Source organism: Toxorhynchites rutilus, chromosome 2, assembly GCF_029784135.1.
Source record: "Toxorhynchites rutilus septentrionalis strain SRP chromosome 2, ASM2978413v1, whole genome shotgun sequence".
Classification (NCBI taxonomy): Eukaryota; Metazoa; Arthropoda; class Insecta; order Diptera; family Culicidae; genus Toxorhynchites; species Toxorhynchites rutilus.
Window position 1 is genome coordinate 152,676,094 of NC_073745.1, and position 21,925 is coordinate 152,698,018.

General features: G+C 37.8%; 1 protein-coding gene across 2 annotated transcripts in view; it reads right to left on the reverse strand.

The window, feature by feature from the left end:
* LOC129771840 (protein Fe65 homolog) overlaps positions 1 to 19,366 on the reverse strand; it is a 71,603-nt gene extending 52,237 nt beyond the window's left edge. For both annotated transcript variants that reach the window (XM_055775928.1, XM_055775927.1), the window contains exon 1: positions 18,542 to 19,366. In XM_055775928.1, coding sequence (XP_055631903.1) covers positions 18,542 to 18,689 — 148 coding nt within the window. In that variant the 5' untranslated portion in view covers positions 18,690 to 19,366. The remainder of the gene's footprint in view (positions 1 to 18,541) is intronic.
* Positions 19,367 to 21,925: the final 2,559 nt, after the last annotated feature.

A 21,925-nucleotide genomic window follows, 5' to 3' on the forward strand; every position in this document is an offset into this window, starting at 1 on the left:
TGTTGATTCGTGTTCCTTTGGGTGACCGGAATAAATCGCCACAGTAAACAACTGCAACAGAAACAACCGCTTAGAAAAAGTGTAGTAGGCTAGAAATATTTGGCGCGGGAAAAACATCATGTGCCTCACATTTCTATTATAAATTTATTCTCTTGTTCTCGTTTTTCGAAATTTATTCTGAGGACAATGTAATGGGGACGAAGTCCCCATTTGGCGAGGATAAGGAATCGAGGCGGCCCATGCCGCCAAGATGACGCAATCCGAGTCCACCGCCGACCCGCCGTCGGAAGCGGCGGTGTCTCGCACGCAAACCTGGGATCCACTGATTGCCCGGTTAGTTTGAAACATAGGATACGATCCTTTAGCAATGTCCGACCGAGCTCTAGCGAGCGTCGGACGGTATACGTCTGCCCGGGGCGTTACGTTTGCCTGGGGCGATACGTTTGCCCGGTTAATTCTTGTTTTGAAATACAATACCGCGCCACAATATTTATAGCCTACTACACATTTTATAAGCGGTGGTTTCTGTTGCAGTCGTTTTCTGTGGCGATTTATTCCGGGAACCGTTCCTTTGTTGTAGAGTGTGACGGGTATGTACTGAAACAACACAGATTTGTTGTTGCTTCGATGAGTGTTGCAAGTATGCTCGGTGGTGTCCTGCTTACTTGTACTACCGCTTAGCTCCTGGCAACTTAATGTAGAAGAGAAGGGAGGCTTATCCTTCGCGTCGTTGTGCAACAATCGATGATGCTTGTACGTACATCCTTTTTTACCACATTCTTTAATAAATTTGCACGGACCCTGGTGCTTCCCGAGGCAACTACGACAAAGCTTATATTCTCGGAGCGCATTCCATCGTGATGCATGATCCAATATCAAAAACTGCTTGCAATCTTCCACGGCTTCACAGTTTCCTCGACAGAATAAACATCTACCGAATCGGGAGCCGCTGACATGTGCTTTAGGCTTCGGAGCAGATTCAGTATGTGCATTCAAAAAACCGTCATCTTTTCTCAAGCGCCGAGATTTATCTAACACAATTTGGGCTTGCGGAAGCGTTACCGTACTAGCTGCCTCGGCAAGTGTGTAGAGCCATGCGCTGAACTCAATGAGTGTTGCTCGACGTAGACCCTGACGATATGTTGTCCAATTCAGCCTAATCATGGGTGGAAGGCGGTCCACAAGACTTTGTAGAAGAGAGATGTTACAGAGATGCTCCTCTAGGTTGCAGTTTTGTATCGTTGCTACCATGTTCCTAACGGCGATGGCAAAATCAACCAACGTACATAATTTATCAGCGTTTGGCGCGGGCAAAAGTTGAACTTTCTGGATAAGCGAGTGTACAATTATCTCCGGACGACCGAATAACATTTTTAGTGTTGCCAATACACTCTCAAGGTTCCTCGGGTGTAGGAGCTGACACTTAACTGCATCCAAGGCCTTACCCTTGAGACATTTTTGCAACCGCATCATGTTTTCTTCAAAGGTGTAGCCACAGAGACGTGTTGTGCTCTCGAATGTAGCGATGAATAATGGCCACTGTTCTGGATCACCGTTGTACTCCGGAAGGTCCTTTGACACAGCTTGTCGAGCAGCAATCTGGCTTCTGTTGAGCAAGGTGGATTCATTCCCAATTCTGGTCCCTTGCAATGGATCGATCGGATCAACACATGGGAAGTTTGGATGAGCTGACACTACTGGTGAGGGTTGAAATTGAGGTCCAGCAGTAGTCTGAATCGGCCTTCTGGAGTGATGAGGATCGTGTACAGGCGAGGACTGGGATTGCGGGTTGGAAAACATTCCGCTAGGTGGCAAATCATTTGTTGATCGGGGTTGATATCCCGAAATTTGATGAGAAGGGATTATTGTATGTGTACTACTGTAAAATCCAGACGATGGAATAGACGTACTCGATATCACAGCCAAAGGCGCGCCCATCATCAGTTGATAACGTTGCAGCAAATGTTTCCTTTCAAGAGCTTGTTCCTCCGCAAGAAAGCGAAGTTGTAATTCCATTGGCATTTGGGAAACAATATTCGGTTGCGATGATGATGCAGACGGTGCGGTTGTCATAATTGGTACCGTTTGTGGCACAGAGTGTGTAGGCCTCAGATCCTCTGTACTAATCGACGGCGTGGATTCGCATGGCGGAATGTAGAACTGATTCCCGGGAAATCCATTAAGAAATGATGACATATTTGTCGTTTGTGAATTCGAGGCTACAGATGGTATTATTGATTGCGCCGATTGATCGACGTTAGATAAATCTTCCAGTGGCTGTGTGGCAGCTGCTTGCGACATTGGAACAGGAATTATGGCGCTGTGGCACTCCTGACAGCTCCAATCGTTGTTGGCAATAGCTTTGGTCACACCAACGCATGAGAAATGGAACTTTCGTCGACACTTATCGCAGCGAACCATTTGGCTGATGTCAGGCAATACACAGAGGGGGCAGCTTTGAACTACGCTGTCATCTTCGGAAATCTGCGTACGCGGCATTTTAGGAGATGCACTTGGTCCGGGCAAAAACGAAATTTTAAGATGTTGCTTATGCAACGAAGAGAGAGTCGTTTCCGAAATTTTTCAACCAAGTTTATTTATACTTTGTGTTAAAATTTCCTATAATAAATTTTACAATTTAGAATTTGGTTCAATAATTTTATGTTCGACTTACGTTTTATAATTCTTTCGTCGTTTAGCCCGGAGTGAATGATCCCATTTATCGAAACGTTAATTTTCGAAAAACCCGTGAATAAAGAGTAATAATTCACAATGTGACGGCGTTGGTACAATGTACTTAACCTAACTGCTACCTGTTAGAATAATAAATTTATTATACAACTAATGCAAGTTCTAGCTATTTATATTCGACTCACTGCAACAAATATCGGTTAAGCAAGTATCAGTGGATTGATTTGCTATATAATGAATTTAACACACTGTATAAACTAATAAATTTAGGTATCGAGCACGTGAGTTCTATTCTTAGGAAATTTTGGAACAAAGGTGAATAAAATCTGTAAAACAATATCTCTTGTATTCAACATTCCATCATCTGTCAATTTCAATCATGGTGATGTTCTAGAGGTGTGCTCGCTGACAAGGGGCGTTCGTAACACTTCTAATGCGACTAATGGACTAATAGTAATCTATGGATTCCGGTAATAGTCATCCGGTGCCGAGCGATAAGCGACATATAATCAGTGTTGGCACATTTTCATCTATACTGAAAAGGGTAAGAATCTTTTTCATCTATACTTTTTCTTACAAAAATTTATACCAAAAATCTGTACCATCGAAAATATTCGTTGCAGAGAAAAATCTCAAAAAAAAAATCCATGAAAAAATACTTATTTACTTTCTGCAAAATATAACAAATACTACATTTGATGTAAAAGTACATTGCAAGCCTCGAATCACTCGTGTGATTGATGATTCTTATGCACAGTCTTTCTAAGCTCATTGTAGCATTGTAGCATTGGACATTGTAACAACGTAAGATTCCTCGCAGATATTTGTGAGAATGGTTAGCTGAAATCTTTAAGCTATTTATGTAGCCTCGTGAATTCAGGATTTTCAGCCTGAAACAAACAATTCAATCTGTTGATCTGCTATTTTTTTGTAAAACTATTTCAATTTCAAAACATTCAATTTTATTATTCAACATAATTGCCTTCGAGGGCGATACAGCGATTATAGCGATCTTGCAACTTTTCGATACCATTTTCATAGTACTCTTTCGGTTTTTCCTCAAAATACCTCAGTTTTGGTAATCACTTCATCATCGGTCTTAAATTTCTTGCCAGCGAGGATTCTCTTCAGGTCTGCGACCGGAAAATAGTCGCTGGGGCCAGATCTGGAGAATACGGTGGATGCGGAAGCAATTCGAAGCCAAATCCATGCAATTTTGCCATCGTTTTCATTGATTTGTGATTTTTCCATTTTTTTTCACAATAACAAAAGTTGCTTCACTCTCAACGCTGTAACTCACGAACCAATCGACCGATTGCTGTCAAATTTCGACACGTTTTCATTGGAAGATGGTGCTTTGTGACAGTCAAGCAGATTTTTGCAAGAGGCGCCATCTAGACGTCAACCTTATGAACTTTTCAGCCGAACGTTACACTGCCCATGATTGCATAGGAGACGTAATCGACAACACCATTAGTGTTGGAAAAACGCATTTTGGTTGTTTTTTGGCCTACAATTATAACCATGCAAATTTCTGATGAAATGATCTGTCCAGTTGAAGGATATTATCGGCAAAAAGAGGGCCTAGGTGATTTTGCGGATTATAACATATTTTTTTCATTCGGAAAACGCTTGCCTCTATTTATGCGGACAATCAATCGTTTCAATGAACATTTGTCCGCATAGCTAGACGTAATCACCAGGTTGCTCTGTTTGTAGCGTTAGTATTTACAATTCCGATAATAGTCAAAACATCTCCGTCGGTAGTTTCAGTTATATAAAATCAAAAAGGTTTGGAAGAAATTAAGTGAAATGTCTAGAAAAGGTGCTCTTGATTTGTTGCGAGTTTATTATAGTACTTTTTTTCTGAAGAATACTCTGGAATATGATAAAAACAGCAGGTGCGTGTTTTTTCAATTAATTGAATTTGTAAAGGCAATCTGCAATGTTGGTAATTTTAGCAACCTGATTTATCGATATCACGATCAATCGCATAAAGATGATGGAGTGACTTACTGTCGGTATGAGTAAATGCTGAGTATGTGGAATAATTCAATGAATCCGAGGAGTTATAATGCTAAGAACCAATATTATTTTAATTTTGCTACTGATCTGATTGTTTCATTATCTACTTGAAGATTCAAAAGCAGAAATTTAGGTATTAAAAAAATGTTTGTTTGCATTTTGAGCAAACGTATTACATTGTGTAGAATGCGAAACAGCGAAAAAGTCGATTTTGTTCATTTTGTCGTTTAAGTCTCCTATACAAACATGGGTAGTACAGTCTCCGATTCATTTTCACTGTATATAATCGAATCCTGTAAGGGAAGGCGGGGTAAGACCACCCTCCTAAGAAAACCAATTTTCAGTTAAACATCCTTCAGGATTTCCCCTATTTATTGTACTACATTTTATTGAGTATATAATAATCTACTACTAAAAAATGTGTAACTGTTGATTGAATAACTTTTTTGTGTTTTTTCATTAATTTTTGAAATGATAAAAAATAATTTTTATTTTGCTGGCGGGGTAAGAAGGACCACCCGCCGGGTGGACAGAGCGATACGATTTTCAAACTCTTTAGTCTAGTAAAAATAACAGGAACAATGTTGTCTAAGATACTAAATGTTTAGGGTTGTTCATAAACTGCACACAAACTTCTGAAAAGGCCATCCATATTCCACGAGCAGAGTTTTTAAAATATTCGTGAAAAATTGACCAAATTATCGGAATCTATAAGAACGATTAATCACTCAAACGTGAAGTCTTAATGACCCCGAAGTAGATATTTCTAGTTCCGATTCGATATGTTGTTTCGTCCAGCCAGCTCGAATGCCAGTTCCATGACATCTCGCATTGCGATGGCATAGAATCGATTCTCCAGCTGCAGCAAATGCTCCACTAGTTCTTGTTCCTGAGTAGTGGTAAAAACTGGATCCTTGGATCCGAGCTTCGTCTGAGATTTATTGCCTTTGATTTGTTGGTGGTTCTATGAATTCCAAAACTGACTGATGCTGTCCTGATAGACATGTCGTTATCCACTGTCACTTTAGCCATATTCAGCTTATCCAACGTCCATTGCATCCACGACGACTTCCTTATGTACTTTCAAGGCATTTGTGTGTAAAGAGACGTGCAAAAAGATGGTATTTTATTTGATATGAAAATCATTCAATATCACCGCGTGTGGCTCTTTTACCCCGTCGAAAATGGTCCGTCGTCCCCCCAGAGCACCTTTTGCATTATTTTGCACCTTACGCGCCTTTTATATTATATTTTACATACCTGGGATACTGGCAACTAACGGAATATACAGTTTTTGCTGGAGAAATCCTTATTTTGAAAATTATATTGCAACCGCAATGGACGAAAACTTTGTTTTGTTTACAATTTTGATGTTTCGTGCACTCAAGTGTTGCAAGGTGTTTCGAAATGAGAAAAATATGCTATTAATGCTTCTTGCGTAGCATATTTGCCAAAATACTGAGGATTTCTTATAGAACTAGAAGTGGTCCGTCTTACCCCGTCTTCCTCTATATAATCCAGTAACGAATTTTTTTTTGATTCGTTTTTTTATGCATATCTTCTTCTTGAATGGCGTTAACGTTCGCTGTGGAACTTTTGCCGTCTCAACGTATGCATTAATTAGCGTCATTTATTAATACTTAGTTGAGATTTCTTAAGCCAAATAACACGCCTTGAATGTATTCCGAGGGGCAAGCTCTTGAATACGCGTGACCACAGTGCAAGTCGAAGGAAATTTCTTTGACGAAAAATCCTCCGGCCAGAACGGGAATCGAACCCGAACACCCGGCATGACAATGTGAGACGCTAACCACTCGGCCACGGGTGCACGGGTTTTTATGCATATATTCTCGTTAATTGAACATAAAAGATGAATTTAATTTTTGATGCAATAAAAAAGTCAGAAAACACCTTTCTCACATGAAAAAAAATGGATGGGTTATATCTATGATAGCTAAAATCATTTGTTTGTATTGATAAAATTTTTGATTGAATGAAATAATTTCCAAATTCAATTGAATTCAATATATTAGCTTTTTGAGTAAAAAGATTGAACAAATGCCATGTAAGGCAATTCATGCATTGTGATAAATTATGTTCTACGTTACAAATAAATTTAATGACCCTCCTTTTACGTTTGGTATTATGCCTAGGACTTACAAAATATGTGAACGGAAGAGTTATCAAACGATTATTTCATTTTACATTCCCCTCTGAAGTTTGCGTCTCTCAAATTTACGCACTTCTCGAACCACGAATTTGCATGATTTGATGAGCTTCAGGCACTCATTTTCGATATTGACATGTACGTCGAACACATATTGTTTAATCAATAGGCGTTGTCGTAGTAAATGATTATCAACATTTTGCCTAGTCATCAAATGGTATGCGTCGAAATTCAGTGAGCAGTAGAAATGACCTTCAATGCAATCATGAATAACCGAGCCAAAGCGTTGTGTTCGTATCCGCTTTAGTAATCCGTGTTAGGAAAACACTTTCCGGAGTGCAAAAAAAACATACGGAGCATGAATCAACAACTTCAACTTCTACCTTTTATACTATAGAGGCTTTAAACTTGAAAGTTCATTCCCCTCTCTGGCCCCTGTCTGCACGATTTTACCAGGTTCCTAAGTTTAGAAGATCGTGTCCGAGAAATATTTTCCAGCCTGCACAAAGGCAAGCGAGTACAAAAGTATTCATGATGATGATGATGTTGGATTAAAGAGGCTTTAAACTTTTCAGTTCATTCGCCTCTACAAAAGTATTCACAATTTGCCCCCAGGCACCTTGGTTTTGAAGTCCGTGTTAGGGAACACATCTCGGTAAGAACAAAAGTCCCCTACTTTCAGGTGTTTGCAATGCCGAGTTCCCCAAGGCTGCTTGGTTTTGAATTCTGTGTTGGGGAAACCATAAATCGGGCCAATCGAAACGAGGCAGTTATGGCGTTTAGATAACGCTTAATATTTTACAGTTTTTCAATTGTTTATCTAATGAAAAATAACATTTTATTAATTGCTATAGATGCGTAGAGATATTCCCTATCAATTGATGCAAACATCTTTCCGATCCTGTATGAAATATTCGAGTTATAAGCATTCGAAATCTTTCATTTTTTCCTGCATGTTCTGTGTTTAGGTTTTCATTTTACCCCCCATATATTCCAGTTAGACGTAGTCCCACGTCAAAAATATTTTTTTCCACCAACATTTGATTCAATTCCACGAGAAGGCCACTCTTGAAAAGGTTACCAAGTTGCCCTATGATTGACAAAGTTAGGTTTGCTTCTAATATCGGAAATGAGTACTCAACTGACTGGTTTCGAGAGACTTCATTACTAACAAAGGGGATCTCGAAGGCGGATAAACTGGGAATCACTGTTCTACACATCATGCAGTTGTATTACGAAAAGCAGTGTAAAATCATGGAGGCGGTAAAGAAGACTATTCGCAATAACATTACATGACAATGAAGATTCCTCGACAAACTATTTTTTTCTTCAAATATTTTTAGCTATTTTTTTCATTTTTGAATCGAAATCAGTTATAAAATTAGTGCAGTAAAATTAATTCGCCACAAATTATTTTCTGCACAAAACTCGACATATTTGTCACAATAAAAGAGTTGTTAAAATAGATGCGTAACATATCGAATAAGCTAGAAAATGTAGCAAATTCATTCTCTTGGGAATCGGTGAACAACATTCACAAAGATTCGGTGAGATAGCGTTATTATCTAAATTTTGCTTTCAATTGATTGGGTTCACAAATGATATAAATTTATTTAGTAAAACACTCGGAGATACAAGAAAACCATCAGAATTATAATGGAGCTTTGAACACATCACTCAATGACTGGCAATGACGACTTTCATTCGAAATTCGACTTGATTTATTAACATTATGCTAGCCGATGCCAATATGTTGATGGTTGGTTGAAATCTTTATATATCCTAACAATGGGTGTTCTTTGCTGTTTGTTTTTTCACTGCACTGGTTTTGATAGATCACGCATAAATCCATCAAAAGTGGCGCCATCCAAATGTCATTCTATGAATCTATCGAGTGATCTGATCAAACAGAAATCCATCATTTATAGTTTAGTAAACAAAAAAATGAAAACTAATGTTATTGAAACAGCAATTAATTGAAACAACGATAACTTTGCTAATATCTTATAAAACTATCGAGCATACATAAACTAATCTATCTAAGTAATATAGATTCAGGTTTAATGTTGATCTATTAGAAGCTCTACACCACTACTGAATCAAATGATAAAGTTTGTTTAGAAATCAAAAAGGTACCGGTGATGATGGAACTGCTTTCTCGTGGTTCCTAAAGCAAAAACCTAAAGCTGGAACATCCAAAAACCAACGGCCACAAAAGTATGAGAAGTGAAAAAAAGAACGAGAAAAATAAAGATCATATAGCGAGAATCAGCCCTATTTGTTTTTTTAATATTTAATTGTGTCTTAATCATACGAAAGCGATCAAGTGTGTGTGTGTGTGTGTTTTAAATGTGTTCATATTACTGTTAAAATCCTTTTGGGACAAAATAGAATGAAAAATCATAAACTTATCGACGATGAAAAAAGAGATGACATTTACAGTAACTAATACAAAAACCTTAAATAGTGACACAATCTAGACGAGGGACACCAGGATTCATTTGGTTTCATTTACCTAGAAAAATGTCATCATCATCGATATTTTGCTGATTGGCGAGCGTGGCGATAGCCGCCATAGTTCTACAAAAGTCTATTAGAGACGGTGGCGGGAGCAACACCACGCTCAACGGTGATCGGATTAAAATTTCACCCGACAACATTCAAAAGTGGACGGGTCGTGGCGCTTACCTGCAAGAGAAGAGAAGACAAAATTAAATTAGCGAGATTGTAATTATATGTTTGACACTAATTTGGGTTCATTTTTTTCTATTCGTGACTAGTAAAGAGAAACATATAAAAAGTTACCCAAGGCACTAAAACATCGAAATAAATTCAATCAGTCAAGTTTCATCGCTATTGGGTCATCAGTGATTAGTGGCAAGTAACCGGTGTCTTATATCGGGTAACACTAATCCAATTGTGTCAAAGGAACGCGTACCTGAAAAAAACATTTTAGGTTTTTTGGTGATTCATGTCAAAAGCTAATAGTTTCCGGAAATGAACTTTTGTTCTTTGTAATTTCTGATCAAAGATGTTATGCGAAGCTTTTTTTACTATAGAAAAGACAAAAAGGCTGCAGAAACATAAAGAAAAAATTGTAAAGTTTACGTCATGGATGATGTAAGCAGAGATGCCAGCCTACCAGATTTTTCAGGATTTCCCAGACTTTTTGGCACGTTCCTTGATAACCTGACAAAAACTCAATTTTGCCTGATTTTACTGAAATGATCCTGATTATCCTTGATTTTTGTACTTTTTACTCGATCAGAATGAAAATTATTTGTAATGAATATACTTGGATCCCTGCCTAAATTTTCCAGGTTGGATATGAGAAGTGTCATAACTCTCTGGTCCGTATTTGTATAATATTTACTCTTTTTTTGTTTATTATCTATCTATTCCGAAGCGATTCGCGTTATCGACATATATTATAGCTTGAAATGGGCGTGAATGAAATATATTCTCATATATCATGTCCATGACCAGTTCCAAAACTTTGTAATTTGATTGAAAATAGTATTAACATGATGTTTTTCAAATGTTTAAAACACGTAGTCCTGATTCTTACTTAACAGTTTTTCTATACCTTTCCTAATATCTCAACATTGCCTTATCTTTATAATATTAAATCTTTATCGTGTTCCATCAGGACAATGCCAAACTTCATGTATATTTGACAATACAGGCTGGGAAGTGCTATTCCTCCAGTTGGAAAATTATAGTTGGTAACTCCGGCTGTGATTGATCGTGGCACGCAAAAGTAGCTCATTAGATTTCGATCAGGAAATGTTGATGTCAAAGATCATACTCGCTCTGGTTGGCTAGTCGATGCAATTATGCAACTGGACAGCAGTCAGCAGACATCCCTCCTACAGGATTGTCAAGTTGTCATTGTCAGCCATTCTATGCCAAACCGATATAATGGTTCTCAGATTTCCATGAAAAGTGATAGTTTTGTTCTTTATTGCAAAATATTAGACCCGTTTTCTTTTTATTGTTTCAGTAGGGTGACCATTTCCATTCTAGGGTTGTCCGAAAAATCAATTTGCCTCTTTTTTCCAAAAATGGATTTTTCAAAAATTTATTACTTTTAAACTACTGGACCGATTCAGATGATCGATATATGAAATTAAAGCCAATTAGCTAGCCTTTTTGAAAAAATTACACAATTGCCAATGAATTGAAGTCTAGTCGCATACATCCAGTCAAGTCGCATAGAAATATTGAACGAAGACTGAAAACATATTACCTTTGAAAAATCATAACTTAAAAACGAAAAATAACACATCTCTGATTTTTGAATATGTTATGTAAAAAAAAAACCTATCCCGCACTACCCGTCGAAGGGTAGAATGGAGACGTTCCGGTCTGCAGTTTTGATGGGACGTCGTTGCACCAGAAATAGAAGCAAGTTCATTCTGGCTGATGATTAAATGCCAAACACGAAGCTTAGGGGAATCTTCGGTAAAATATGAATGGTAAATTTATCTTCAACGATCTTCTTTGTGGGCACTATAACATCCTGAACCCCGAAGAAGCAACGTTCTATTCCGTGATCGGAAAAAAATCGCTCCAGAAAACAACTGCAACAAAAACAACCACTCTGAAAAAGTGTAATGTCACAAGTAGGCTAGAAATATTGTGGCGCGGGAAAACATCATAGGCATAAATGGCTCACAGAAAAAATCGTAATTTCTATTATAAATCAATTTTTCCGTTTTCGTTTTTTCGAAATTTATTCTCAAGTCAATGTAATGGAGGCGAAATCTCTATTTAACGAGAATAAGGAATCGAGGCGACCCTAGCCGCCAATATGAAGCGAATCGAGTCGACCGCCGATCCGCCGTCGGAAGCAGCGATTTCTCGCACGCAAACCTGTGTTCCACTAATTGCCCGGTTAGTTTGATACATTGGAGACGATCCTTCAAACCCCTACTTGTGCCCTTACACTTTCTCTGAACGGTTGTTTCTGCTGCAGCTGTTTCGGGTGCGATTTTTTTCCGGGAACCAAAAAAATGTGATTGCGGATCTCCGTAGCCCCATTGGTTGCGCGTTCGCTTAGTAAGCAATCGATCGAGAGTTCAAACCACAGGGCCCTTATTAACCATCTTTGTGTTGTTACAGAATAACTACGTCCACGCAACAATCATCAGCGATGGAGATCGATTCATCCATACAACTGCTCTGCTCTGCAAGACCCATCGGGCTGCTGTTCTATAAATAAATCAAGAATGATCAATCAACTGTCTCCGCTGTCCGGTCTAACTGGATAATGGAAGAACAGAAGAAAAACTCTTACGCCTTAATGGCTACTGTGTAAATATGTACCATATGCAATGGTATAGAAGGGAATATTCTAATAGATATGATAAACATATGACATGTACATGATTAAAATTCGGCTCTGTTACAGCTAAAATGCTAATGAGCCTAAAATAAACAAAAGGGACAAAAAAAATTGTGGAGAATCAGTTTTCCAGAGTGATTTAGACCAAAATCTTTAAGCACAAAAAAAAACTTTTTTTTTCCAGCCTACATCCCACTCTCGTCCCTGCTAGAAATGACAAAAAACCCTTAAAATCAAAACCCATCCCTTCCTAGAGTTCCAATTTTCCTAATCCTGATCTCCTAATAACTTCAGTTGAGAAATCTAATGCGCTTGGTCATCATTTTTGCTGCACTTATAATCTTGATCATGCCATGCTCAATCCATGAGAAGCTGATATTGCGGAGGATGTGGCTGAAGTAAATCGAGCTCAATGTACTTTGGATAACGAGCAGAGAGTAACCGCTGGAGAGGCGGATTCTAAAACGAAAGCCTCAAAGAACATGAAAAGACCCCGAGCTAATTTGCAAGAAAATTTGGGTTAAAGTTAAAAAAGGTCATTTGACCCCTCGTGGTAGGTTCATTTAAAGATATGTCAACTATACGGTCATGTATTGGACACAACTCTTCATTGACTTGTGTATTCAAAACCGAGGCGGAGGTTTGACGAAAAGATGCACCGCGTCAGTTTTCAAAACGTCAGGTGGAGAGTGATTGTGTATTATTGCATGACATGTACATATAGTTGTTTTTATGCTGTTAGGTTATGGTGGTTACCATAGTGTCGTGTTTCGCTATTAGCAAAATAGAAAATAGCGATGAAAAAACAAATATATCACTACTTGTGACCAGTGTTGTTAACAAAAACATAGTTTTTTTCTGAATCAAGATTGCATACAATCATTTATTAAAATTTTCGTGCTGCCGCCACGATGTTTAATTAAATCTTTTAAACCCAAAATAGCGTTCATCGTATCGTTGCTGAGCCGATTTCGAACCTTATTTTTGTTCTGATTATATTCAGAAAAAAATCGCTCGACAGTTGCATAGTGAGAGTGAGGCATGGTGAGAACATAACAAAACAAGACATCGAAGCGCCGAAAATGCAAGCGAACCGTCAATTCTTTTTAGACATCCAATTTTTGTCCACCAATCCTGCACATGCACGTTTTCTAAACCTGTGATTCCCTTACGGAGTAATTTTATCTTTAGGTACGGAATTAATTCTCCAGATCTTGTATATTTCCATTGTAGAATCCTGGAAACGGCTCTAACACAACGTTAATGGTTGTCAAATTGGAAAAGATTCTGTGATTTAACATTGTCGCAGCGCCTTGAACGTCGGATCATCAAAATTCAATCTTTTTCTTATTTGCTTGATCAGCTCCACGAAAAAACTGCGACGAAAATTATCTTCAAATTCAATAGCATTGAACATTGTAACAACGTTAGATTCCAAGCAGATATTAGTGATATTGATCAAATAAAATCTTTCAGCTTTTCTTGTAGCAGTATGAATTCAGGTTTTTCAGCCTGGAACCCACGATTCAATCTGTTGATTTGGGGCAAAACATACTCCAAATAAAGCAACTGAGGTTTTGTCATTAAATCTTCGAGAACAGTCAATATTCTGCAATCAGTCTCCAAAATTCCAAAGTTTCCTGTATTACCTCAAATTCATTTGTGGGCTATTGGATATATGAGTAAATATGCCCATCAATAAATGTACAAGATAGTCAGGATTTTTCTTACATGCATAACTAACACACAAAGCCAGCGAATGACATGTACATTTGACAATTACAAGATCTAGGCAACCGATTTTTATCAAGCGCATTACGGAGTTCGAAACCCACATCGTCCATTCAGACGATCATTGTGAGGAATTTCGTCCTTATGAAGCTGATCAATTTTTGCGATACTGCGGCGTAGAAGTCATCATGTATCTTAATGTAGCTTTGTTCAAATGTAAAAAAAATCTCACGCAGAAAAAATCTGTGTCAATCAGTACTTTTTGACGAACATCTGTACTATGTAGATTCTGAATGGCAGAAATCTGCGAAAAATTATCTTAACCTTTCCAGATGAATTTTTACGTGTGGCAACACTGCTTGTGACCGCAGTGTCTACCAACTGTCGCCGCGATAGTTATTACGGATAAATAGCTTTTGGATAACAGCTAAAAGCTACGAAATTGTTGCTTTCGATCTACTAGTTTATTTTTTCCAAAGCGAATAAACTTTACAGTTTGAGGCCTCAAATTACAAAAAAAAGTCACAGGAGGGTTTTGTGCGAGACACGACCGCATAGTTGACGTAGGATTCCGTTAAGCTATCTATTGATTTTGGATACGTTTGAAGAATTACATCGTTGAACTCTTTGATAATGATTTGGTGGCTCTGAAAAGGACCGTTTTGTTTGATTGATGGGTATTGTTTTTTCACTCCACCAGTGTTTACCGAGTGATGATGACAGAAGGATGGTAAACAGGCATTGGATGCTGCGTATCAGATAAAAATACTGAAGTGGAACGAGATATGATGAAAACCGCCCTCTGTGATCCTAGACGAAATGCCCCCTGTGTTATGTATGGATGAAATAAAGAAAAAAAACTCACCAATGTAATATAAGATAATTACCAATACCGAACACAATTATTAATTTTTCTCATCAGTAAAAACATGTTACTTTAATCTAGAGAAAACATATTTGAAATGGAAAAGGTAATTTTCTTTTATAATGTTTTACTTTCTAATTGTCAATCCAATATCCAATATTAAATATTCAATCCAATGCGATTTATAATTGAACTAATAACAACTAATACTATATGTAGAGCATATGAGAAATCACTTTTTCTAATATTTCTTCACTTTTCCAATTTTTCTCGCCGTATAAACTTTTTCTTGGGTGAAAATGAACACAGCAAAACAGACAGCTTAAACCGAACGACCCGTTCTCGAGCGGGAACACACCTTGGTTTTTATTGATGAAAATTGAAACAAATCGTTTCATATATCATGTCATTTTTAACACAGCTACCAATTTTGCACTTACACTTGTGCTAAATTTTTCACAATACATTCAAATTTAAATTTTATTTGCTAGAATTAATTGTATCACTCACCTTAATATAAAAATGCACCCGACTTGCATATATTTGCAATGCCGATTTCCCCCGAGAACCTTGGTTTTGATATCTCTGTTAGGAAATACACTTCGATAGGAACAAAAGCTCCCCCTACTTTCATGTATTTGCAATGCCAATTTCCCCCAGACAGCTTGGTCTTGATGTCTCTGTTAGGGACCCGCCGCATGTGTCGTCAATTTCGACCAATCAGAAGTTGGTATTTCCGTTAGGATAGGGGTTGAGATTTTTAAATTGTTCGATAGTTAGTTTCATGACATATATTATTTTCTTTGATATAAAAAATTGTTACGGAGTACCGAAATCGATTGACGCAAAAATTTCATCAATCCATCATGAATTGACTGAGCAATAAGCGTTTGAAATTGGACAATTTTCACGAGGTGCTCGATTTTCGATTTTCAATTTGTGCTCCAATATGTTCCCGTAAGACGTAATCCTACGTCAAAAACTTGTTACTTTTTGATCCAAAAACTTGTTTCAATAGCCCTAAAATTAGTTTCAAAATAGGTTATTGAAATCACACAAATCAGTATATATGCGCTCAGAAATCCACTCAGTTATGATTGCGCAACGATTGTGGTACGATCGCTGGAATGGATGGATGTTTTCCTAACACAGACTTCTAAATCATGAAGCCTGGGGAAATCGGCATTGCAAAATAGATGCAAGCAGCGGGAAATTTTGTACTCGTTTGCGTTTTTGCAAATTGGAATGTTTCCCTAACACAGACTTCAAAACCATGGAGCCTGTGGAAATCGGAATTAGATGCAAGCAGCGTAAACCTTTGTACTCGTTTGCGTTTTTGCAAATTAGAATGTTTCCCTAATATAGATTTCAACAATATGGAAATTCCCATTGCAAAATAGATCCGAACTGCGGGTACTTTTGTACTCGCTTGCATTTTTGCAAACCGGAATGTGTTTTCCCAATACAGATTCCGAAACCAAGAAGTTGGGAAAATCGGCATTGCAGATACAATCAAGGCAGCAATACTTTGAAAATCCCATACATTTTAACACTTCGGAATTCGTTTAGCTAACACGGTCTACAAAAGCGGGTACAAATGCAACGCTTTGGCTTGATTAACACTGCATTGGAAGATATCTCTTCATGTCGCCAGCTCACTGAACTTCTACGCATACCGTTTGATGATTAGGCAAAATGTTGATAATTATTTGCTGCGATAACTACAGCCATAATACATATATTGGCATAAATTGGGATTTGTTTGCAATTGAATTCGTAAATAGTTTCATACACAGCGGCGATATCGTACCCAATGAGGAACATCCGAGGTGGGATTATTGCTAATTGAGGAAATACAATTGATTACTAAGCCAACGGCAGTCCTACATCAACCTTGCGGTTATATCATAGGTACAACCCATCCATAATTTTTCAATTTATATTTTGTTTATTTTGAGTTATACTTGTATCACTTCATTTGACCGGGAGCAAGATTTGTGCCATGTACATGTATAAGGTTATCGAATCAGAAATTATGAAATAAAAAAAAATCGTTTCATCAAAGAAAAATGGAAGAATAAGACCACCGTACAACATTACTGCTGTTGGTGTCATGGACCCCTCCCATATACCCACAAAGTACAAGAGAAAAATAGATAAATAGAAAAATAGAAAAATATAGAAAAGTGAGCAAACTCAACGATTGAACAGATACACAGATAAACAACAGATAAAGTCTGCATGTAATTCATGATTCGGAATACATTAATTGAGAACAAACTTGTTACAAGCCGGATAGTAACATTACTGTAGATGAACAGCTATTTCCTTTAACTCTCATGTACTCGCGCGAAAAATCGTAACTCGTAGACTCACAAACTGTGCATATTGTATATTTTAACACGTTATTGGTATTTATTTAAAGAAAAAGATATAATTGATTGAAAAAAACTCAGAATATATGTTTTCTTTAACTTCATTCAGTTTTAATAGTTATTTAATTCAGCCACCTGATTCATTCTCGGTCTGTCCAACAGTATGCACGAGTATAGAAGGTTTAAAGAAAAATTATTTCCAACAAAAGTAAGATGTAGATGTAAACAATACTTGCTTAACAGACCTGACGAACTTGGTAGCAAATTTTGGTTAACATCGGACGATGATGGCAAATGCATCATGAATGTACTTCCATATTTAGGAAAAGTAGAAAATAGGCCTTCTACAGTACAGCACTCTGAATATGTCAAACTAATGGAACCATTTACGGAATGAGAGCTGCTAGCAAAAAAAACCACGTTAGTTGGATCAATCCACTAAAACAAAAATGAATCAGCAATAATTTCCAAGCAAAAGATAGATTAATTTTTTTTACCACTGCTTTTCGTCGAAAATTTTTGCAACAGATAATTGCACTCATACAATCTGTAAAAGAAAACCGAATAAAAAAGTACTTTTACTTTTACAGTTGAAAACAACGATGAACTTTTATGGTTTAATTTGGATACCGATCAAATGGCGGGAAAATATACCACTAAATCTAAGTCTAGCAGATGATCGCTCCAGATGTTATTGCATATCCTTGATTTACCTGGCATTCATGCTTAGATTTTATACAAGCAACGACAGAACAAAATATCTCGTGACAAGCCTTTTTTACTACAGTTAGTAATGGAATTACCGTCGAGTTTCGAAAGGCCCGTGAACAACCAAAATAATTAAAAAAAAACGAACCGTTCGTTGCTTAAATCAACTAGAAAATATTTTCAACGCGAGACGTGTCAAATAGGATATTGTAACGAGAATACAAAAAAATAACCCAAATGTGAAAAAGATGTTTATTCTGTTTGTTTTGTCTGTCTTGTTTTGATGCTATTGTTAGCTCATGGTTAGATATACTGGTTTTTTTTGCATGTTTAAATATTTAACCGAATAACAGAAAAATAATTAGTAATTACATAGAAGAACAACACTTTTGAGAAGATTTTCTCTTTCTATGTTTCATGTTTAGAATGGCTTCCAATTACTTCTACTTTAGTAAAATTCTTCACTAATTGTAATCAGTTGTATTTTGTAATTCTTCAATAATTGTAATCAGTTGTATTTTGTATCACTGGAATATTTGGTTGCATATTTTCAAACTTGGTCAACATTTACCACACCCATGTTTCTAACAATATAAAAATAGAAAATCTAAAACATTGCTTGGTTTAGTTACCTATGAAAATGTTAGCCCCCTTGAGTCCCATCGTCGTCAGCGTTTCCGATCCGAGTTTGAACGAAAGAATAATCCCTGTCGTGAGCAGGTTAAGCTTGATCAGCACATCCAGGAGCACACTATTGATTGTGTTTATCAGTAAACACATAGACAATAATGCGGCACGGTATTCGAAGGAGTGCCCGAAGTGCGCCACTTTGGAAACGGTGCGCTGTTCAACGCTTCTCCGAACAAAATTGAGACGTTAATGCAACTATCCGAGAAATTACCACTGCAATGCCGCACACCACTACTAAACGGTAGAACTAACTGCACGACGGTAAACGACACGAAACACAATGTGAGCGCGTCCGTGAGCTAATCAATATTACTCATCACCTTCCCATTGACTGACATTCTTTATTCAGCTCTTTCCTTGAACTCAACCCGAACAACCGCGAGATCAAAACTCAACTGCAGCATACTCGCCGGGAAATGAAAACAACAACCAGTTCAGATGCTCCGAAAGCGTTTGTGTAGGTTATGTTGTTATGCACGATGAAACCCAGTCGGGCTCTGCTCAAACCCTCGTGTGATGACTCATCCGTCTCCAGACAATTTGGCGACACCGACTGACGCCTCACACAAATAATTGCACCCTTTGCAACAAGCGAGCACCGAGAAAATAAACAAGCTTCCAAAACTTTGAAAATTACTTCCTGTCAACGGTAAATCATTCAATGCGAAATTCCACCGTTGGGTTTTTTCGTCCTTGCTCTTGGGTGTCACGGAATGCACTCTCTAATGACCACGCAATGGCGAAGTGCACTCGTCGGTCGAAATTTCAAAACTGTAGCAAAGTTTATTACTGTTTTCCCTGACGAGTAAAACCCAGCAGCAGAAAAGCATCGTTCGCTTCACTACTACTGCTTCCCGTCGGAGAACGAAAAGCTCTCGGAGAATTAGCCGACTCTTTGTCGTCTGGCGAACCCAGCTTTGCCAAACTCTCACTCACACGCGAACAACAAACACCACCAACCGTCGGAGCATCGGAGGAAACCTGCCAATGCATGCAGCCAGGCACTTTGGCCACTGCACAGAAAATTTTCCGAGGTGGTACGTATATCAGCCAATTTGACAGAATAGCCGCCACCCTTCGAACGAATGCTTCGCTGGTGAATCAGCGAGCGGTGAATCACCAATTCAAGCGCTGCCTTTTCCAGGCTGATATGGATGGTTCATTCCAAGTGGATAATCTAGTCTGGTCCTACGGATTACATAAGTATTAGGCAATTAGATTCTGCTGTTTTGCTGTACGATGAAAGCCACCCTACGGGTCCTTTAATTTGTAATGTAACGAGTGAGGTAATGTATTATCCGTCCACATCGGTTTTTATCATTTGCATAACTGCACAAACTTTTAACGAATGGTATCAACAGTTTGCGAAGCATCGTTCTCGTCGTTTCAGGAAGAAATATGCACGTTTATGCTTTCTCTACATCTTGAGAGATCATTGCTGTCAAATGTGCTCGACTTAACATATTAAGGACCGCTCACGGGTTTTCGCGTGTTTCGTGATCCGCCTGTTACGGAGGGATCACGAAATATTCAAATAAAATTTGATAATAATTATTATTAAACAACCTTATTTTAATAATACCTAAAGTGCATCCTAATTTACAATTTCTGAATTTTTAACAAAAATATCTTCATAAACAACAAAGTTATTATGCTTTTAGAACGTACATGTTTGCCCCAAAACGTGCGGTCCCAGACACATGTCTTACAGATTTTTTTGCGGTCCTTAATGTGTTAATAGATCTAACATTCCGAATGAGGCTAACTAATAAGTGAACTTGTAACCAAACTGTTCAGTTTGATTTAAGATGTAATTGTAGATGGAAGATTGATCGGCTGAAAGCTGATTAGAAGATGTACTTTCCCGGTTTCATAATAGCAGTAACTATTCAGTGCTTGCAATGATTGGGGAAATACGATTTGGTTGTTTGAACTGATGGAGAACTGAGGATAACCTACGAATTATAAACTTGTAGTTCGTGCAAAATGCTGCGAAAGACATGTTAATTGTGTACAGGATTTTTTATCTAGTTCTATTGTTATGAAGTACCGACATTTGGGGTTTTTGAATGTTTTTGAAACGGCAACCGCCAGAATCATGCCGAATAAGGTGGCCAACAGTAGTAGTAAGATGCGACTCCTAGCTAGCGTAGCCACATTTATTCTAAAATATGATTGTCCAAATTGGGTGGAAACGATCAACAACAAACAAAACCTAACGCTGCTGAACCGAACCTACAGAGCCATGACCATGAGAGTAGCAAGCACATACATAACCATATCTACGGAAATTGTGTGTCATATATGACCAGGATTCCTATCACCATTGTTCTGGTTGAATACAACGTTAGCTTCAACGAGAGCAAAACAACAAAATATCAGAGATGTTCGGGCAAGAAGTGACAGATGCCACATGCCACATGCCACATGTAGCATACCACATATCGCATACCGCATGCCGGAAGGGGAAAGGTGGCAGACACTTCCAATCATGTGGAATTGACGAATTGTCGCTAAGAAATACCTGGTTTGGCATATCATTTGTACATGTGACTTTATACACTGTGTTTCATAACTACAGAACCACTCATTTTTTCTGAGTTGCCAGAGATATGTAAGAAGTCATTTGAATTGAAGTATATAGTGTAGGATATTGTAACTATCTTCATTTATATGACTGGCCATTTGAACTTTAATGTTGTGTCCTGGCGCGAACCATTCAAAAAACTAAAATTCCAGTGTTTCAGAACTCTAGAACCAGATGGAAAACTCTCACTCCTTTACAAAATGAATTAAAATAAGTTTCTAATTCTTAGGTCATCTTTAGTTCTCAATTAGTTCAAACAACCCATTCGGGATGGTTTCGACCAAGTTGCGCCATGTTGTAATGTTCTCGTTCTACGTAGAGGATACTGCCCGTTTAAGCTCTTCAAATCACTTATACTGCTTGTAACCTGCATCTAATATTCGTACGATCACTCCTCATAAGTTCTTGATATGGTTTCGATCTGGTAAACAAGCTGACCAGTCCAGAATAAGATACCCCAATTCATTAAACCATGCCATGACTTTCTGGATTTTATGAATTGATGTCAAATTACCCAATTATCACATTGTTTTTGATGCAAAAACTGCAGTAAATGATTCCGAAGTACTTCGTTGCACTTCTGACTGTGCATTCGTGCTCATAGTAAGCTATCTAAATCAGGCCTTTTTGAGAAAATTCTCCCCAAATCATAGAAATCATGTCTCCAAAGCTGCGGGTCCAAAAGCTAATGTGGAAGGGTTTCCATGGGTTTCACTATTTCAGGAGAATTTCTCAGATA